Source organism: Lepidochelys kempii, chromosome 14 (genome assembly GCF_965140285.1).
Source record: "Lepidochelys kempii isolate rLepKem1 chromosome 14, rLepKem1.hap1, whole genome shotgun sequence".
In the NCBI taxonomy this organism is placed as follows: Eukaryota; Metazoa; Chordata; order Testudines; family Cheloniidae; genus Lepidochelys; species Lepidochelys kempii.
The window spans coordinates 8,251,579-8,272,941 of NC_136393.1; the positions used below are offsets into that span (position 1 = coordinate 8,251,579).

At 43.9% G+C, this 21,363-nt stretch overlaps 1 protein-coding gene across 1 annotated transcript in view; it reads left to right on the forward strand.

Annotated features, from left to right (window-relative positions):
* The window catches only part of PITPNC1 (phosphatidylinositol transfer protein cytoplasmic 1), a 200,999-nt gene that overhangs the window by 111,796 nt on the left and 67,840 nt on the right, over window positions 1-21,363 (forward strand). The window contains exon 6 of the mRNA XM_078848644.1: window positions 19,520-19,591. Coding sequence (XP_078704770.1) covers window positions 19,520-19,591 — 72 coding nt within the window. The remainder of the gene's footprint in view (window positions 1-19,519; window positions 19,592-21,363) is intronic.

Sequence of the window (21,363 nt, forward strand, 5' to 3'; positions counted from 1 at the left end):
GAAAATTAGAGGTTTAAAAGGATTTTAAAATCAGATCGTTATTGGCTGTTTACAGACTAAAAATCTCCTTATGACCCTAGTCCTTTTAGTGTCCAAGCTTACAACAATCTCATTGACGTCAATGGTGGAGGCTCAGGCCCAGAGTGCACTAACTTCTCTGCTCTTTTTAGAATTTAGTACACCAATAAAATAGTTGATTTCTTACATATTACAGCCCATTTAAAGCCACAGCCAGCAAAAATATAAAACACCATCAATAATACAGCACCCCCTGGTACAGAGTGTAAAATGTTGAGTGCACAGAATATAAATCAGTGAGTTCCAGGCAAAGGCTAAGAAGTAAAAAGGATCATGTAAGAGACTAGGAAAAACTGGTACATATTTGTCTAATACTACATCTGCCTTTTAACAACCAAAAATGTAGGAATATGCAATGGAAATTGTGTTTGCATATGCAAGGAGAATTTGTGTCCCACACTCATTAGCTTCCAACATCCAGTAGCTTTTTAAATCTTTTTAATGAAATCTATTTTCTGCCCACTTAGACTGGAGTAAAAATAATGCAGTGTGATGCATGGGGATTTTAGCCCTTCAATTTTACCATGAGTGGGAGCTTTCCTCTCTGAATTAAACATAGCTGTAACCCAGGGAGTTTGGGGTGAAGTGACTGAGTTTGTTGATAGGTAGAGTTTCTCTGACTCTAATGCAGTGTCTATAATGGCTGTGGTGGTGTTTGCACCCTGATTGTGTCTCTAGCATTAGTAGCAGTTTCAGGATTTTGGATGCACAAGCATACAGAAAGTATTATGACAATAGAGAGTGGGAATCCTCTGCATGAAATTTGCTTGTTGGTAAGAAAGCCACAGTTACAGCACCCCAGCAACATAGAAATGATGAGAGGGAAACAGCAACTTGTGCCGGGGACACTTGTACCAGGGTGAAATCCTGGCCCCACTGAAATCGATGGCAAAACTCCCACTGACTTCTGTGCAGCCAGGATTTCACCCTGTGCCACAAGGGAGCGAGCTCCAGGCTGGTTCTGAACATGTCAGGGTGGGCTGGGGAAGGGGACTGACTGTCTTTATTGGAAAAAAAGTCTATTTTTATCTGGGATGCTGTAACTATCTTTATTTGAAAAATAGATTTTAAACCCAAGTCGGGCAGGAATAGGCAGTGGTTAGGAAACCTCTCCTACCGAGCTTATTTTTTGTTTCTTTTCCCTTGAGATGATCACTTGAGATGAGTTTTACTGTTCATAAATTATTAGTACAACATTTCCAAAGATCTCAGTCTCTCTCATATTAAAAGTGGTTTCAGAGAATGTGAGGGTTGGCAGGAAGCTGGATAAACTTTTCATTCATTTTAAGCTTAATTAAAGTTAACGCAACTTCAAACATGTATTGGGGTGAAGTGGTGAACCCTGCAGCTCTAAATTGAAGTCATAAAGACCTACATATCTGGGCCAAATTCTTGTCTCCTTTACATTGGTGTAAATACAGTGAAACTGTTGAAGTCAGAGGAGTTACTCCAGAATGACACTGGTGTAAGTGAGAGCAAAATTAGGCTCATGACTGACCAAATATCACCTCCACGTTCCCGCACACTGTCTTTTTCACTCACTTTGGAAGACATCATCTCTCTTTAGGATCTGAACCGTTATCTTAAACTTGTGAAAATGAATAAGAACAGACTATATTTAGACAGTGCTTTTATATCCTGTAAGACCCCAGAGCACCTTACAGACTAATGGGCCCGGTTCTGCTCTTGCGTAAATCACCCCAGTCACCCCAGTGTAAATCCCCATGTCAGTGAGATCAGAATCAAGCCTTCCCTCTACAGGAATCACTCCAATGGGTGCAGCCATTCTGCACTGAAAACAAGAAGAAGGTTTTAGACAATGAAGTGGAGAGTAAATTTTCCAGATGAAGCTACGGAAGTTTTTAGGCAGGTGGAAGGTGATTACTCCAGGCTAGTCCAGCTCTTCACAACACTCTCTCTCTCTGCATGCATCTCTCTGGAGAGCATATGATGTAGTTAACCACACAAAGATCAAGGGACTATAATGAAGTGGCAACAAGAGCAAAGCCTGGGTGGTTTGTGATGTAATGCGGGTTTTGCACTGTGGGCACAACCTTGTGCAGTTTTTCTTCATCATTGTTCTTAAAAATCAGTTACATTGCAGCACAGATTTACAAACCTGTGGCTAAATCATCCTTTTTTTGGGCTCTTCCCATACAGAGACAAGAAACTCCCGATAAAAGCACTAATATATATGCTATAGGGAACAATCCTTCATTGGCCAGGGATGGACAAGTAACCCAACAGGTCTTTCCCTTGATTTACTTCTATAATAAAGGCTAGTTTAGGGCATAGGCTTGTGTCAGGGCTTCAGCCTTTGGAGTCATGTGACTACACCAGATTCTGAGCTTTTGTAATGGGGTAGGAAGATGCTGAGGGGATATTATGTACAGCTCTATTATGTTCTCTTTCTTCTTGCACCTCAGCTTAACTCTCTGCTGAAGCACAGGCCAGATTTCTCTCTTTTCAGGACTTTTCTGAAAGTATTACGCAGAGTTAAACCTCAGAGCTATTGCATGCAAAACCCTGGTAAATAAGTGTTAATCGTTCCCAGTATGAGACAGTACCATACAGTTTCTCAGTAAATAACCATTTAATGCACACACAAAACATTACAAATCATCCTGTACATTGCAAGTATTATTTGGAATACTTATGAATACCGTAAATACAAGCTATTAGGCAGCAAATCTGTTGGTATTCTTCATACAGATTTCCCCCTTTGCTGCTGTTACATATATATTTTAACATAACATATACACTTCAGTGCCTTGCTACATACATATAAACAGATTCTCCAATTTCTCAGTCTCAACAATGTGTATTGACTCTTCAGAGCTCATGAACAAAGACAGTTCCTTTCCAAACACTTCAGAACTGAGTCAGCAAACAGTCTGGGGCCTCCACAGTTGACTGGACCTCAGTTGCTTGTGAAACAGAAATCTGTAGCCTGTATCCGAAGTGGTACATGTATTGGGATCGGCATATAAAATGTTGAAGGCACTAGCTTTTCCTTGTGAGCCCAGTTAAATCAGGTCTGAATGTACAAACCCTCTCTGACTGAGCTCTGCCCGGTCCTCTCTTTAACTGAGATAGAATCTCAATTTCAAGCCGTTAATTAATGGCTAAATATAAGTCCTGTAGCCTCCCCGCTCTCTGTCTAGATCCATGATACACACAGCAGTGGACCAAACATTATCCTAATGGAGAGCTTTTCTACTAAGGAAAGCTAGAATAGCACTTACCTATATCCAAAATGGGACAGGTATTGGGACGCAGCTCTCACAGCAGACACATCTGCATGCATCAGCCACTGAGTCCACAGGACTGTCTACAACTCCTATATTTATTACTTTCCTTACCTGCTGTGCTCTGATTGGCTGAGCTTTCAGAGGATGAATGGCTGTGACCTGCCAAGTCGCTAGCCTACAATGAAAACCTTCATAAACAGCATCCAGTAACTGCCATTCCCTACTTTTGGATGTTCTGGTCCCTTCTAGCTGAGTTGCTCGGCCTGGTCTTCTACACATCTGCAGAGATACAAAGTATTCATATCTCCTCCCCATTGCTTCTCTGCCTTTCTTTGGACTTCAGAGCAAATGCTGCAGTATAAAGCATGTGGGTTACATTTCCATTTAAAAAAAAAGTTTCTAGCCCTCATGGCAGTGAAGAAAAGCTTGAAAATGTGACCTGGAGGCGCAGAGTTTCCATCTGATCATTCCTTCAGAGGATAGGTTTTATCTCTCTGAGGGACAGGAAAAAAAATTCAAATTCTGCAAGAACCCCGAGAGGCTGAATGGAGGCCCTGTGCAGCTCTTTCAGACCCCCTGGTTCCCATAGTGACATAGTCAGCTGAGAGGAGCAATGGGTTCATAAAGACAGACACCTTCAGATGGGCCATTTGGGTTTGGTTCAGGTTTGCCCCAGTAAGCCCAGCTGCACATGAAGGGCTGTCGTGTGGCTTTTAGTCACAGCTTTGCATTGGAAGTAGTGCAGCTTTGTGCCTCACGGTGTTTCTAGGCCTCAAGGGGGAGCATGCCTGCTGCTACACCTGTTCAGGCCATGTAGCACACTCTTCCCTTGGTGGCTGGCCAGCTCCACTGCCTGGTGCAAGAGAGGGGGATTGGATCTATGACCTTGATTCCGCCCTGCCCTTCCCCCTCTAGTGCCCTTAGTGGTGCTGGCAGGAAATGCTCCTTAAACTCCCCATTTCCCCTCCCCTACCACCATTCTTATTTATTTCTCTCTGGGAGATAAGTTGTCCAGGGTAGCAGCATCTTAACAGAGCAGAGATGAAGGTGGAAGGTGTTCATGGCTGTCATCAACTGGTTCTTTGATCTATCAGTGTAAATTTTTAATTGTGAGAGTAATTAACTATTGGAACAATTCAATGAGGGTTGTGGTGCATTCTCCATCACTGACAGTTTTCAATCAAGATTGAATGTTTTTCTAAAAGATCTGTCCTAGGAATTATTTTGGGAACGTTCTATGGCCCGTGTTTATACAGGAGATCAGACTAGATGATCACAAGCTGGCTTTAGAATCTATGAATCTATAGACAATTACAGAGATGGTTGAAGCTGCTGGGTCTGCTAGCCAGAGGCCCCCATTTCCCCCTTGTGGTTTTCTGATGTTCACCAAAATCAAGAGTTCTGTCCACTGATGCCCAGAACATTCCCTGACATTTTGGAATTGATTGGCTGTGGGGTTCGAAAGTTGTTGCATTACAGACAGAGAAAAGTCATCAAGTTGAGCGTAAGACATTGCTTCACTTGGCCAACCTCACTTCACTCAGCCAAACACCTTGTCTATAAGGCCCAGTCCTAGGATATGCTCTTCAATGGGAGTCAAAGGCACTTTGCTCCTTGCAGAATCTGACTTCATTGCCAAGAAAACATGTATGTGACCATATAAGAAAGCACAAAGCCTGAAAAGTGAGAGATGGCCAGACTGAGCATTGACATGAAATGACTGCTGCCCCTTAGCTTTTGTGCTAAGATTTAAGGGAATATGCCTCAGCCACTCTAGCAAAGAGCAGGATTAACTCTGACAATCCAAAAATAGTTTCCAAGGCTTCAGGATTAATGTTCATGAGGAGTATAGAGAGGTACAGTGCACTGATGAAGCCTCCAGCAGCTCATTGGATTTTCTGCAGAAGGTCCCGCAATGAGTAATGAAACTAGCTAAAATACTGTTCCCTTTTGTTCCCCAGCTTCCTGAATAGGTTACAAAGGGCAAAGGAACCCTTTTCTCTAGCCTTCTGCCCAACAGTTTTATTGCAAACCACTGTAATCCCTTCATCCACCTCAGATGTACAGTAATCGCTATGAACGGATTATTTTTACAGCCCTATCCATAGATTGACTGCAAAATGCCATATGTGTTTGACTCTGTCCCTTTAAGGCTTTGGCAGTGGTTTTGGCTTGCTTACATTTTATCCTGTTCCTGTAAGTGTTTCTTATTGCTATGACAACACTAATCAATCATCATGCTAAAAATAGCCTTTCATTTTCAAGAGAGTGTCTGTAGTGAATTGAAAATCCAACTGTGGTATGTATTTTCCATATACTGCTTTCACTTCCCCCTTCTTTAATCTGGGAATACTCACGCTTAAATCTGGTAATTACTCTTACAGAGAGATGCATTTGTTTCACTAATTGCTCTCTTCCGCTGTGAAATCTCCCCATGGCCTCAGAAAGCAAAATCTTAATGAATTTCAACTTTCTGTGCATTGCGTTCTCCCTACACACCTGATTGTAAATATCATGAGTTTGCAGGACGCTTGAGATAGTCAACGTGAGTTTATAATGCACTTTCCGTGGATTTGATAGCCATGATATATAAGTCAGCTATCAAGACAGTTGTACAGAAAAGAAACTTAGGACTAAGGGTCATAAAAGACAAGGGGAATCCTGCAAATTTAGAGATGTTCTGCAGAATTTAAGATTTAATGAAAAAATGAATTAAAAATATGGTAGCCTGGAATTGCTACTTGTTTTTTCTCTCAGAGGCACTTTGCAAACCTTAGAGATGTTGAAATGGAAAATTGGAAATGGAATTGCCCCATACGTTCCTGTGCATGCCTTGTGTATCAATCAGCTGCCAGGTTTGTGCTGGAATACATCCCCGAGGGAGGCAGGGCAGGAAGGAGTGGTGCCTTGAAGAGTAATTCACTCAAAAAACATTTCCGAGCTTTCACTTTTGTGTCTGATTTTAATTCTTGCCTAATTCTTGTTCTTTAAGGGAAAAAAATTCTTTGTGCGTGATGAATAAGAAAGCCTTTTGAGTGCTGCATAAACAGTTCCCTGGTGCTGCCAGAGCTCTGTGCCAATTACTCAGAGAGCATCTGATGAGTCACAAAATACATTCTGTGACTTGTACAAAAATTTGGACCTTGCCTAAGTGTTGCTGAAAGCCAGTGCTACTACAACAGCAGCTGCCAATAAATTAAATGATTTTAAGGTATATTTGCAATCCAGTAACTGTAGGTGGATTTTAGTATTTTGGGGGCTTTTTTAAGTTCCCATGACCATTTTTCGTTTCAGCCAAAATTGTTACAGCCCCAGTGCTACACATGCATTTAGATTAGAACCTGGTGGCTGGGCAGGACCTATGGCTTCCTAGTTTCTTTCCCATTATACCATATGAGGCAAATGGCACTCAAATTCTCAGTCTGTAATCTTCCCTTAATGTTTCTTCGGGGGAAACAAGCTGACAGGTGACAAAGACATAGTTCTTGAAGCTCTCATCCCACACACGCAGTTGCTGAAGCTAATTTTTCAGGAGAATGCTGGGATTCCACGGGGATTTTCTTTTCTTTTAAGACTTGGTATTTCGCGAACGCATTATTTATCAAAGGGATGTCCTAGCTCATTGAGGCTTATGGGAGCAAAGGTTGTGAGGTTTTTTTTGTTTTGTTTTGTTTGGGGGGGGGGAGAGAATGGTTTAATAAATGCCACCATTACACACAGGCCCCCCAGGAAGCTGGGGCTGCAGGGCACAGGCCTTCCCCTCTGGTGGGGTCCCCACCAGGCAGGTAGCTGGGGTGGGAAGGACATGGGGCAGGGCAGCAGGTGGCAGTGACAAGGCCAGGGGAAGGCGAGGGCCCCACGGGCAGGGCCTAGGCCAACACACCACACCACATTTTCCCACTTAAGATTGAAGGTTTATTTCTGCCCCCCCCCCCCCCCGATGGGCACATGCAGACAGCAGCCGCCCCCCTTCCCAGAGTCCTTTCCCAGGCCTATCAGGTGAGCGGCTGTGTCCAAGGGAGAGGACATTAAATAAGAGTAATGCATCATGAGGAGTGGGCTGTACCCATCTGTCTGTCCAGCTGAACATACATTCCTGTCCTGGGAGGGGCTGCGTGGCGGCTGGGTGGCCAAGGCCCGCAGAGCAGCAGGCTCCGGTCCAGTGCTTACTTGGGGGGCCGGTGCACGATTTTTCTGCTCTTTAGTACAGACCACTTGTGGCACTTCAGGTAGTAGACAAGGGGCACCAGGAGGCCAACCATGATCAGCATCTTCATTCCCAGGCGTTTGCGGTGATAGTGCTCCGGCTCTGCTGCCCACCTCAGGAAAGTGCACACGTCTTTTGCTGTATGGGACATGGTGACTGGGGTCCTTAGGCGTCAACGAATGGCCTCCTTCCAGGCACCCCCTTGAGGCCTAAGGGCAGCCCTGCATGTGGCCCCTCAGGGCTTCCTCAATAAACTCAAATAAGAGGCTTTAACAAGGCCTGCTGGGGGTCTGGTGTATTAACTTAAAATTCAAAATTAAACACACAAAATCTTCCCTCCAGCCTTAAACTGGGCACAGCCTCAAACTCCCTGGGTGTCTGAGGGCTTCTCTGTGTTAGCCAGCTACTCCCGGCCCTTCCTAGCTGGGGCGACTCCCTGGGTTTCAGGGTCAGTGGTGCTGGCTCAAAGTAGCAATAACAGCACCCCCACTATGTAAATTGTTCCAGCACCCCTATTGCAGCCTTTCTCACTCACTCCTGAGCCTCTTCCCTTTTCCTGCAGCTTCCTGCTGCTCTTTGGGGAATCACTTGATCCAGCTCAGGTGTGCCTCTTGAGTAATCAGGTTTAGCACCAGGCCCTCCAGCCTTCATAGGTATGTCTACACAGCATGTTGAAGTGATCAGGAGAAAGCCCCCCAGCCCAGGTCTGCCGTGCTGGTGCTCTAAAAATAATTGTATAACGTCAGAGCCCAAGCTGCAGCCCAAGCCGCATCTTCAAAGCACTGTCTACTCAGCCATTTTCAGAGTGCTAGCATGAGCCCCTCCAGCCCAAGTCTGCAGACCTGGGCTGGGAGGCTCACTCGCGCTGGGTCCAAAATGCTCTGTAGCCATACCCTAAGAGGCACGCCACCCTGCTACACTTGCTAAAACAGCTTTAGTGAAATATACCAGTCTTTCTATGCCAGCCTATTGCTTCTCAGGAAGGCAATCAAACAGGATAGCTAGTGGCAAAATACGGCATGATGAAGAGACATTAAATGTAGTCAGGGTTCGACCTACAGGGAGAAAATAAGTGGTGCTGTTCTCCCTATCTTTTCTCAGTACTGATGCCAACATGAGATGGCACTCGTTCTAGATTGTGCAAATCGTTATAATGTTGTCGCTCTCCTTTCTCGTGTGCTTTGATCCTCAATGCAGTAGTTTAAAACACTGAAATTTAGGCTGGTAGTTCCAAATGCGTTCAGCGTTGACCTACCTCTGCTCCCACTGAAATCAAGAAGACCACCATTGACTTGGATGGGGGCAGAGTTAGGCCAACACTGAGCATTTTGAAAATACCACACTTAAATGACAATCAGTAGACTGGTTTCAGAGTAACAGCCGTGTTAGTCTGTATTCGCAAAAAGAAAAGGAGTACTTGTGGCACCTTAGAGACTAACCAATTTATTTGAGCATAAGCTTTCGTGAGCTACAGCTCACTTCATCGGATGCATACTGTGGAAACTGTAGAAGATATTATTATATACACACAAAGCATGAAAAAATACCTCCTTCCACCCCACTCTCCTGCTGGCAATAGCTTATCTAAAGTGATCGCTCTCCTTACAATGTGTATGATAATCAAGTTGGGCCATTTCCAGCACAAATCCAGGTTTTCTCACAACCCCCACACACACACACACAAACCCACTCTCCTGCTGGTAATAGCTTATCTAAAGTGACCATTCTCCTTACAATGTGTATGATAATCAAGGTGGGCCATTTCCAGCACAAATCCAGGGTTTAACAAGAACGTCTTGGGGGGGGTTAGGAAAAAACAAGGGGAAATAGGTTACCTTGCATAATGACTTAGCTACTCCCAGTCTCTATTCAAGCCTAAGTTAATTGTATCCAATTTGGAAATGAATTCCAATTCAACAGTTTCTCGCTGGAGTCTGGATTTGAAGTTTTTTTGTTGAAGAATTGCAACCTTCATGTCTGTAATCGCATGACCAGAGAGATTGAAGTGTTCTCGGACTGGTTTATGAATGTTATAATTCTTGACATCTGATTTGTGTCCATTTATTCTTTTACGTAGAGACTGTTCAGTTTGACCAAGTACATGGCAGAGGGGCATTGCTGGCACATGATGGCATATATATAACATTGGTGGATGTGCAGGTGAACGAGCCTCTGATAGTGTGGCTGATGTTATTAGGCCCTGTGATGGTGTCCCCTGAATAGATATGTGGGCACAGTTGGCAACGGGCTTTGTTGCAAGGATAGGTTCCTGGGTTAGTGGTTCTGTTGTGTGGTATGTGGTTGCTGGTGAGTATTTGCTTCAGGTTGGGGGGCTGTCTGTAGGCAAGGACTGGCCTATCTCCCAGGATTTGTGAGAGTGTTGCGTCATCCTTCAGGATAGGTTGTAGATTCTTAATAATGCGTTGGAGGGGTTTTAGTTGGGGGCTGAAGGTGACGGCTAGTGGCGTTCTGTTATTTTCTTTGTTAGGCCTGTCCTGTAGTAGGTGACTTCTGGGAACTCATCTGGCTCTATCAATCTGTTTCTTCACTTCTGCAGGTGGGAATTGTAGTTGTAAGAATGCTTGATAGAGATCTTGTAGGTGTTTGTCTCTGTCTGAGGGGTTGGAGCAAATGCGGTTGTATCGCAGAGCTTGGCTGTAGACGATGAATCATGTGGTGTGGTCAGGGTGAAAGCTGGAGGCATGTAGGTAGGAATAGCGGTCAGTAGGTTTCTGGTATAGGGTGGTGTTTATGTGACCATCGTTTATTAGCACTGTAGTGTCCAGGAAGTGGATCTCTTGTGTGGACTGGACCAGGCTGAGGTTGATGGTGGGATGGAAATTGTTCAAATGATGGTAGAATTCCTCAAGGGCTTCTTTTCCATGGGTCCAGATGATGAAGATGTCATCAATGTAGCGCAAGTAGAGTAGGGGCATTAGGGGACGAGAGCTGAGGAAGCGTTGTTCTAAGTTAGCCATAAAAATGTTGGCATACTGTGGGGCTATGTGGGTACCCATAGCAGTGCCGCTGATCTGAAGGTATACATTGTCCCCAAATGTAAAATAGTTATGGGTAAGGACAAAGTCACAAAGTTCAGCCACCAGGTTAGCCGTGACATTATCAGGGATAGTATTTTTGACGGCTTGTAGTCCATCTTTGTGTGGAATGTTGGTGTAGAGGGCTTCTACATCCATAGTGGCCAGGATGGTGTTATCAGGGAGATCACCGATGGATTGTAGTTTCCTCAGGAAGTCAGTGGTGTCTCGAAGGTAGCTGGGAGTGCTGGTAGCGTAGGGCCTGAGGAGGGAGTCTACATAGCCAGACAATCCTGCTGTCATGGTGTCAAAGCCTGAGATGATGGGGCGCCCAGGATTTCCAGGTTTATGGATCTTGGGTAGTAGATAGAATATCCCAGGTCAGGGTTCCAGGGGTGTGTCTGTGCGGATTTGATCTTGTGCTTTTTCAGGGAGTTTCTTGAGCAAATGGTGTAGTTTCTTTTGGTAACTCTCAGTGGGATCAGAGGGTAATGGCTTGTAGAAAGTGGTGTTGGAGAGCTGCCGAGCAGCCTCTTGTTCATATTCCAACCTATTCATGATGACAACAGCACCTCCTTTGTCAGCTTTTTTGATTATGATGTCAGAGTTGTTTCTGAGGCTGTGGATGGCATTGTGTTCCGCACGGCTGAGGTTATGGGGCAAGTGATGCTGCTTTTCCACAATTTCAGCCCGTGCACGTCGGCGGAAGCACTCTATGTAGAAGTCCAGTCTTCTGTTTCGACCTTCAGGAGGAGTCCACCTAGAATCCTTCTTTTTGTAGTGTTGGTAGGGAGGTCTCTGTGGATTAGTATGTTATTCAGAGGTATGTTGGAAATATTCCTTGAGTTGGAGACGTCGACAATAGGATTCTAGGTCACCACAGAACTGTATCATGTTCGTGGGGTTGGAGGGGCAGAAGGAGAGGCCCTGAAATAGGACAGCTGCTTCTGCTGGGCTGGGAGTATAGTTGGATAGGTTAACAATATTGCTGGGTGGGTTGAGGGAACCATTGCTGTGGCCCCTTGTGGCATGTAGTAGTTTAGAAAGTTTAGTGTCCCTTTTCTTTTGTAGAGAAGCAAAGTGTGTGTTGTAAATGGCTTGTCTAGTTTTAGTAAAGTCCAGCCACGAGGAAGTTTGTGTGGAAGGTTCTTCAACAAAAAAACTTCAAATCCAGACTCCAGCGAGAATCTGTTGAATTGGAATTCATTTCCAAATTGGATACAATTAATTTAGGCTTGAATAGAGACTGGGAGTGGCTAAGTCATTATGCAAGGTAACCTATTTCCCCTTGTTTTTTCCTAACCCTCGCCCCTCCTCAGACGTTCTTGTTAAACCCTGGATTTGTGCTGGAAATGGCCCACTTTGATTATCATACACATTGTAAGGAGAGTGGTCACTTTAGATAAGCTATTACCAGCAGGAGAGTGGGTTTGTGTTTGGGGGGGGGGGTTGTGAGAAAACCTGGATTTGTGCTGGAAATGGCCCAACTTGATTATCATACACATTGTAAGGAGAGCGATCACTTTAGATAAGCTATTGCCAGCAGGAGAGTGGGGTGGGAGGAGGTATTTTTTCATGCTTTGTGTGTATATAATAAGATCTTCTACAGTTTCCACAGTATGCATCCGATGAAATGAGCTGTAGCTCACGAAAGCTTATGCTCAAATAAATTGGTTAGTCTCTAAGGTGCTACAAGTACTCCTTTTCTTTTTGCAAATCAGTAGACTGCAGAGTTACTGCCCCATTGAAATGAGCGGGAGGAGGGCACACCTTTCATAGCTAATGTTTCAGGCTGTCTGCAGACTCAGGCAGAGCATCTCTCCATTAGTTACATATGAATAGTATTTTGGAAAAATGTCTTTGTATCCTGGGGTTTGGACTTTAAGGAGAGTCTAGACTCGGGAGCACAGGAAACAACCACCTCATTAAAGTAATGGTTTGTCAAGCTGCTGCAAGCTGGTGCAATTCAATCTGGAGCATGTAAAATGGCTGGGCTCTGTGTTAAGAAGCATCCTGATCTGCCTCATTGCTGACAGACAGTTGCTTAGCTGATAATATCTGATATTTATGGGTAGAGAGGAAAAGTGAAAACTGATATGGACTTTTTTCCAAACTGCAATGATGTTGTGGAGATTATCATCTAAACAGACTTGTCAGAAGAAGAATCATAGAATATCAGGGTTGGAAAGGACCTCCGGAGGTTATCTAGTCCAACCCCCTGCTCAAAGCAGGACCAATCCCCAACTAAATCATCCCAGCCCGGGCTTTGTCAAGCCTGACCTTAAAAACCTCAAAGGAAGGAGATTCCACCACCTCCCTAGGTAACGCATTCCAGTGTTTCACCACCCTCTTCGTAAAAAAGTTTTTCCTAATATCCAACCTAAACCTCCCCCACTGCAACTTGAGACCATTACTCCTCGTTCTGTCATCTGCTACCACTGAGAACAGTCTAGATCCATCCTCTTTGGAACCCCCTTTCAGGTAGTTGAAAGCAGCGATCAAATCCCCCCTCATTCTTCTCTTCTGCAGACTAAACAATCCCTGTTCCCTCAGGCTCTCCTCATAAGTCATGTGTTCCAGTCCCCTAATCATTTTTGTTGCCCTCTGCTGGACGTTTTCCAATTTTTCCACATCCTTCTTGTAGTGTGGGGCCCAAAACTGGACACAGTACTCCAGATGAGGCCTCACCAATGTCGAATAGAGGGGAACGATCACATCCCTCGATCTGCTGGCAATGCCCCTACTTATAAATCCCAAAATGCCATTGGCCTTCTTGGCAACAAGGGCACACTGTTGACTCATATCCAGCTTCTCATCCACTGTAACCCCTAGGTCCTTTTCTGCCAAACTGCTGCCTAGCCATTCGGTCCTTAGTCTGTAGCGGTGCATGGGATTCTTCCGTCCTAAGTGCAGAACTCTGCACTTGTCCTTGTTGAAACTCATCAGATTTCTTTTGGTCCAATCCTCTAATTTGTCTAGGTCCCTCTGTATCCTATCCCTACCCTCCAGCGTATCCACCTCTCCTCCCAGTTTAGTGTCTTCTGCAAACTTGCTGAGGGTGCAATCCACACCATCCTCCAAATCATTAATGAAGATATTGAACAAAACTGGCCCCAGGACCGACCCTTGGGGCACTCCACTTGATACCAGCTGCCAACTAGACATGGAGCCATTGATCACTACCCGTTGAGCCCGATGATCTAGCCAACTTTCTATCCACCTTATAGTCCATTCATCCAGCCCATACTTCTTTAACTTGCTGGCAAGAATACTGTGGGAGACCGTATCAAAAGCTTTGCTAAAGTCAAGGAACAACACGTCCACTGCTTTCCCCTCATCCACAGAGCCAGTTATCTCGTCATAGAAGGCAACTAGATTAGTCAGGCATGACTTGCCCTTGGTGAATCCATGCTGACTGTTCCTGATCACTTTCCTCTCCTCTAAGTGCTTCAGAATTGATTCCTTGAGGACCTGCTCCATGATTTTTCCAGGGACTGAGGTGAGGCTGACTGGCCTGTAGTTCCCAGGATCATCCTCCTTCCCTTTTTAAAAGATGGACACTACATTAGCCTTTTTCCAGTTGTCCGGGACCTCCCCCGATCGCCATGAGTTTTCAAAGATAATGGCCAATGGCTCTGCAATCTCATCCGCCAACTCCTTCAGCACTCTCGGATGCAGCACATCCGGCCCCATGGACTTGTGCTTGTCCAGCTTTTCTAAATAGTCCCGAACCACTTCTTTCTCCACACAGGGCTGGTCACCTCCTCCCCATGCTGTGCTGCCCAGTGCAGCAGTCTGGGAGCTGACCTTGTTCGTGAAAACAGTGGCAAAAAAAGCACTGAGTACATTAGCTTTTTCCACATCCTGTGTCACTAGGTTTCCTCCCTCCTTCAGTAAGGGGCCCACACTTTCCTTGGCTTTCTTCTTGTTGCTAACATACCTGAAGAAACCCTTCTTGTTATTCTTAACATCTCTTGCTAGCTGCAACTCCAGGTATGATTTGGCCTTCCTGATTTCACTCCTGCATGCCCGAGCAATATTTTTATACTCTTCCGTGGTCATTTGTCCAATCTTCCACTTCTTGTAAGCTTCTTTTTTGTGTTTAAGATCAGCAAGGATTTCACTGTTAAGCCAAGCTGGTCGCCTGCCATATTTACTGTTCATAGAATCATAGAACACCAGGATTGGAAGGGACCTCAGGAGGTCATCTAGTCCAACTCCCTGCTGAAAACAGGACCAATCCCCAATTTTCTGCCCCAGATCCCTAAATGGCCCCCTCAAGGATTGAACTCACAACCCTGGGTTTAGCAGGCCAATGGTCAAACCTGTCTGTATACACAGCAGTGAGCATTTCCTAGGCCCCTATCACAGGTGACTTTTAAAATACTTGAGGTGAATTTTACCCTTGGGCAGAAGGACAAAGCATCACTTAAGCAGGACTTAAATTTGGGGTTTGCCATTTACTAAGAAGCTTGCTATAGTGTCACTTGATTTATCCAGTACTCTTGTTATATAAAATAGGGTCATGCCCCAGATGTCTATATATTTAAAAATCCTCTCAGTTATCCATGTTTATTCAGGAGTCATAATTGTACTGAATTATGAGTTATAATTGAACTGCAGTTTTGCTTTACCCCACTAAGGCAGAGAGAATGATTTTGATTGCTATCCTCTATTAACTGTGAGGTTGCGGTGATTTCAGGGGCATGTCTACACTGAAGTCATGGGGTGTGGTTGCAACTCCAGTAGATATACCCAAGATAGCTTTAATCTCTACCTACATGTACACGAGCTGCAATCATAGGATGATTGCAGTGCAGATGTACCCAACAGCAACAGTTTCAATAAGTGAAGAAAAAAGGTATTTATATTGTGGAAAATATGTTCCATCCAACACCTCCAGGGACTTGACAGTCAGATCATAGCACACGGATACTTTCGCTGGTTCAAGGGAAGAGGAATCAGTGGGTGGGTGGCTGGGGGGTGGGTGTTTGTCTGCATAGCAACCAGAAGCAGAAAAGTGAATGTGAAAAACTACTGCTGCCAACAAGAGGGTTTTCAGTGACAACCTAGCAATGAAGGTTAAAATGGCAACACCACTTCCTGTGGCAAGCAGGGTAATTGGGGATATGGGAGCAGCACCAGTACGCCTGTGGGAGCAGCTGCACTGTCCGTGGCCATTAGAGCCAGAGTGATAAGAGTAATTTACATAACTGTTGAGGTTTTGGACAAAGCACCAGACTTGTACTGTGTAATTTAAGAAACCAGCTTTGTGGCTTCACAAATTGGCCAGACCTGGATCTTGTCTGCTCAGACAGTACATGCTTTGATTACTCTCCACCAACTGGCAGCTCATATATTTCATCTACAACTTCTGCTGTTTGCTAGATTTGATTTTTACTTGGTTTTGTTTTCTTAAAAGTTGTGTAAAAGAGAGAATTAAATCTGCATGCTCGGACCAGAAGAGCTGGGGTCTAAAACACATTAACAGACGATGACACAGAGCAATAGCCTGAAGACATGTGTGCAGAACACCAATCAACTGTGTTTTCCTATCAAATCCTCCAAACATTTAGCAACCATGAAGCAACCACTTTTTAAAAAAATTTGGTGACATTTTTGGTGAACCCAATAATTCAAAACTAAACACTGACCCCCAGTAAAGGCAGGCATAACCAGACTCCACCCACACAAAACCACACTTGCCAGGAGCCATCTCTAAAATGCAACAAGTTGCAACTGCTCTCATCTCTTACATGGTGCTTCCCAGCAGAAGTCTCAGCATGCAGAGTTCCAGCTTGAATCTAGCTGGAGCATTAGGTGCTCAGACCTGTAGTCTCTACAGGCTACACACCATCCTATTAAAAATCACAGCTGCCGTGGGCAGCAGCAGAACTCTATATGCCATGTTTTGGCCACCTTATTTTCTAGGTTTCAGAGTAACAGCCGTCCTTTTCTTATTTTCTAGCTGTTCCAAAAATTCTGCACGGCAAGATGTATGTGATGAGTCTCTATTTCTTTTTTATTTAAAAAATCTGCAGTATATAACCTACTTTCTGTAGCAGTTTGCTTTATCCATCATCCACTTGCCCACGCACACAAAACAGCTAGTGTAAAACAGAAAGCATACCCTCTATGTTGGGTTCTTTACTGTTTATAATCTGAATCCTTCTGGAACCATCAAATGTTGCTTAGGGCACAAACAGGACTCTGCTGTCCTTCCCTATCCTGGGCCACTCTTTGCATGTTCTCTCTGTTGTTAAGTCCCATATTCCCCCCCCACCCCCCAGCTTAGTACTATTTGACAGAGAGGTTCTTTCAGTCAGCCCCTTTTACACGTTCCTCTAGCTACCCAATAGCACACCTGCCACAACAGATGCTCTGGCTTCATTCTTAACATGTCCCAGATATTTCCATCTTCTTTTGTGGATAACTTCAGAGATAAGCTATTGAACTCGGTCATGAATCTCAGCATTTGTGATATATATTTGCTTCTGAAGGTATTTTAGACATCTGTCTGTACCTCTGATGGATTTCCAGCTTTCACATCCATATATGAAAGTGGAAAGAAAACTGTTTGTAATGGATTGAAAAAAATATTGAAATCTCTTTCATGCTCAGACCAGCTAGCAACTAATCAGCAAAGCATCCTGCGGGTCTTGTGTTGTCCATCTGCTCTGTCTTTTCATCTTCCTGCTTTTACGTGTAATAGCCTTCCCAGTGGGCACTAGCAATCACACACAAACTTGTCATGGTAGTTCTTTCCCACAACCCTAACAAGCAATCTGATGCCTTCCCCCACATGAGAGCATGCACTGTGCCGTGCTGTGGTGGGGTTTGTGTAGCCCAGCGAAAGTGGGCAGCCCAGTCATAACATGTTGAATAGATCTGTAATGCAGAAGATGGAAAAAACAACCCTTTTGCTTGACCCTCTTTCAGTTATGAGTTATGAGTTATGAGTTATAACTCTTTCAGGAGTTATGACTGAAGCTCTGCAGCTGCCTTGAGAACTTGGGGAAATAAAATAGGGATGTTTTTGGCAGATTGGAAGACGAAAACGTCCTGTATGTTGGAATCAGCTGAGACTCCGCTAGTCAAAGCTAAGTTGGAAGGCTGTCTGGGTTTCTGATCCGTTAGCCTGCGTTGCATTAGCTCCAGCTCTGTCTGGTTGCTTATGAATAATCAATACACTCACCTAGCCTTCTGAGGTGTGTGCCTACCAAGTAACACATGGCCCCAAAGATATGGGTAATTAGAACCGACTGGGCCATCTCTGAAGCTGTTCCATCCTCCATTGCACACACCACTGATTTTTTTCTTGTACCACATTTATCACTGGTCTACTATTAATATCATAAATAAGGTGCATAGTTCATGGCCTAGATATTTTCATAGCTGGTAAGTATTGTGTTAAATGTTTGGTAAAGATTGTTCTCTAAATTCATTGCAGGGCCCTGTTCTGGCACAAACATCTCACTCTTTTTTGCGTAAAGGTTTGAGTGGTCCATGCTTATTGCTCAGCTGCTGCTAATGAATAGTAGGTGTTCTGTGGCCAAAATTAGAGGCTCAATCAATGGCTTCTTTTCATAATGTCCAGGGAATAGAAAACAGTAATTCTCTAGTCTCAGGAAGAACCTACTTCCCCTTTCAGCTTTGCTCCACAGCAGCTGGCTCTCCAAGCTATCTCCCTTCCTGTTGCGGGAACCAAAATCAACTCTGATGAAATCCAAATTTGGACCAGTAGCAATGTGAGCACTGAAGCATCAAACTTTCTTCATTGTGTAACCTCAGTACATAATGTTTGAAATAGTCACAAGCAGTTCAAAGACTCTTTGCCATCGGGCATCAATTAAATGTCTTGCAAAGAACTGGCACGTCAGTGTCGCTGACAGTTAATGCAAGAAAAGACTTGATGCCTTTATATTAAAGTGGCTGAACTAATATCATTCAAGGATTGCTGGCCATTGACTCTGGTTGCTTAAGTATAGTGGAAAAAAATTGATTTGGGAGCAAGAGTGTGAAACGCTAAAGAGAAGATGTTTGAAATAGTCTCTAAAGTGAAACTGTGATGTCTAGCACTGCAAATTGCACTCTTAGGAAACCAAATGAATGAAACAATCCACAGAGAAAGAAAGCCAGTCTTGTATAAAGTAACACTAGTGGATATGCACCAGTGTTAGAGCAAAATTTGATATGAAGAGTATGTGCCAACTCCCTCAAGTCAGTGGAGTTGTATGGGTCTAATTGAGAATTTGCCCATATGAGCATAGGGGCATCAGATTCTCTTCTTGATCGATAGGAAAAACATTTGAATGTTTGTAATTTTTCTTGCACTATATGGGTGGGTTGATGTGATGGTGTGTTTGGTTGGATGCCAAAATTAAGAAAATTTCCAGGGAAAATCAAAATGAGATAACTTAAAAACTTGCATCATACTGGAATTAGAAAATAACTGCATGATCAAGCATCCTCAGCATTTTGATCAGGGACTGCAGGCAGTGGAATTTCCATAGACTTTGTGCATAGAGCAGATAGGCATTGCTCTGGAAATGGTAGTCATCCAAGGAAAAGCTCTATAGAACAACGGCTCAAAAGTTCTGAAAAATATAGCGATACTTAAGACAGAGAGCAGTGGAGGAACATTCAGAATATAGCCACTGTTATGTATCAAATATACACTGATTGCTATAACTAGTTGTCCCACAATTCTATTAGTTTAGTTATAACTTTGTTTTAGTCCTCAACTTTGGGATAGAATCAATATATCCTTTCAAAATCATTTTAAAAAAACCTTTGCAATTGTGGATTTTTAGTGATTTTGATTCAATTTCTTGCAATAATCAAGAAAAAATAGGAAAGCTGCTAGAAAACAGGATTTATTGAGCAAGTGACCTGATGAAGCAATTGACATTTTAAATTGATCTGGACACATTTTGCTTTCTTTGCAGTGCTCATTTTTGCCTAAATTCTCCATTCACATAGAAACAAAATATGAGGACAACAAAGGAAGCAATGACAATGTAAGTATGATCTTTTTTGAAAAATAAATGTTTAAACCCATGCAAGGACATTGTTAATCATGAAATATTCCTGGGGCTTGCATGGCTTGCAAACTGGAAAAGAATGCTCAGCAGTCCTTAATCTTTGCACCTGGATAGCCAACTCATCAGCATGAAGGGATGGACTTAGCTGACCTCTTGAGGGCCCGGTCCAGCCCTATGTTTCTATGATTCCATGAAGACTGTGCAACTTGCAAAAGAATTATGTAAAGCACTATGGTATAAAGAGTTTATGCCTCTTATCTTACCTCCAGGTTCCTCCTCTAATCTCAACATAATTCATGGGTGTGAATTTAATGCTCATGAAGGATTGTGGAGAATGAGGGAGATATCTATATCATATGTATGTAAGTTTACCTGCTTGATATTATCTGTGTCTATGTGGAGCTGAATTAAAAGGAGTTGGTAGGAAGAACAAACAAGAAACAAAACAAGGGTCAGAGATAAGGCAGCTCTGGGTAAACAACTTGAAGAGAACAATGGCTGGGCCATTAATTGGGAAGATGCTCTTCCCAGGCACCAGTCAAAAGTTACACAGCTCTTTCCTCAAGACCATAGCCGAGAAATCAAAAGGGCTGTAAACAGTAAAAAAACTGTCTCTCCAAAGACAGAGCAGGTAAGTGGCCAGTAGCAACTGAAGGGGAGACACTGACATAGAGACCCTGCCAGAGGCAGAGAATGAAGGAGGTCACTCTGTCTATCCCAGCACTGAGTTGGGGGTTTCTGGGTTAAGTGCACGTTCCTAGACTTGCAAGGAAAGGGTAAAGTTTAGATAAGATTAGATGCATGTAGATTTTTGTTATTTTAACCCAGTTCTCTGATTGCTGTGAATCTTTGGGTGAATAAACAATATGCTTATTTGGAAAAAGCTGTTTTGAGTCACTTTAATCAGCTGCTGGACATAGGCTGGGAAGTTTCTGGAGGAAGGTTTCTTGCAAGTGTCAAATACACTTGGGCTGGTTGTGTTAACAGTGTTGGAAAACAGGGTGGCTGCAGCCCAATTATCCAGTCTGAGTTATTGAATTGTGGGGTTCCACCCTTGTTGAAGGAAGTAAATCCTGTCACGAGGGGTGCATTTGAGAGAGACTGCAAAAGGTCTACGACACAGGTCATCCTATAACAATGAGTTGGGTGCTAGATGGCATCTCTGGAGACTGACGTTCTTTATTTACCCACACATTGCCCCAACCCTGACCCGGTGGAACCTCCTCCAATGGTGAGAGAATAGGTCAGGCAACAAGTTCCTTGGCCTCTCTGCTAAATTGCTGAGTTGATGGGTGCATAATAATTGCAATTAGATAACTATAGTCTTGGTTTTAATCATGATTTTTGTGATGCAGACACTTTTCCATTGAAAACTGGACTGAGGCCACCAAGCAGCCATTGGATGATGATAACTTTCAGTCACTAGTTACCTGAGTCAGCCCTGGTCTACACTACGAGTTTAGGTCAAATTTAGCAGCATTAGATCGATTTAACCCTGCACCCATCCACACAAGGAAGCCATTTTTGTCGACTTAATGGGCTCTTAAAATCGATTTCTGTACTCCTCCCCGACGAGGGGATTAGCGCTGAAATCGACATCGCCGGGTCAAATTTGGGCTAGTGTGGATGCACTTTGACGGTATTGGCCTCCAGGAGCTATCCCACAGTGCTCCATTGTGACCGCTCTGGACAGCACTCTGAACTCGGATGCACTGGTCAGGTAGACAGGAAAAGCCCTACGAACTTCT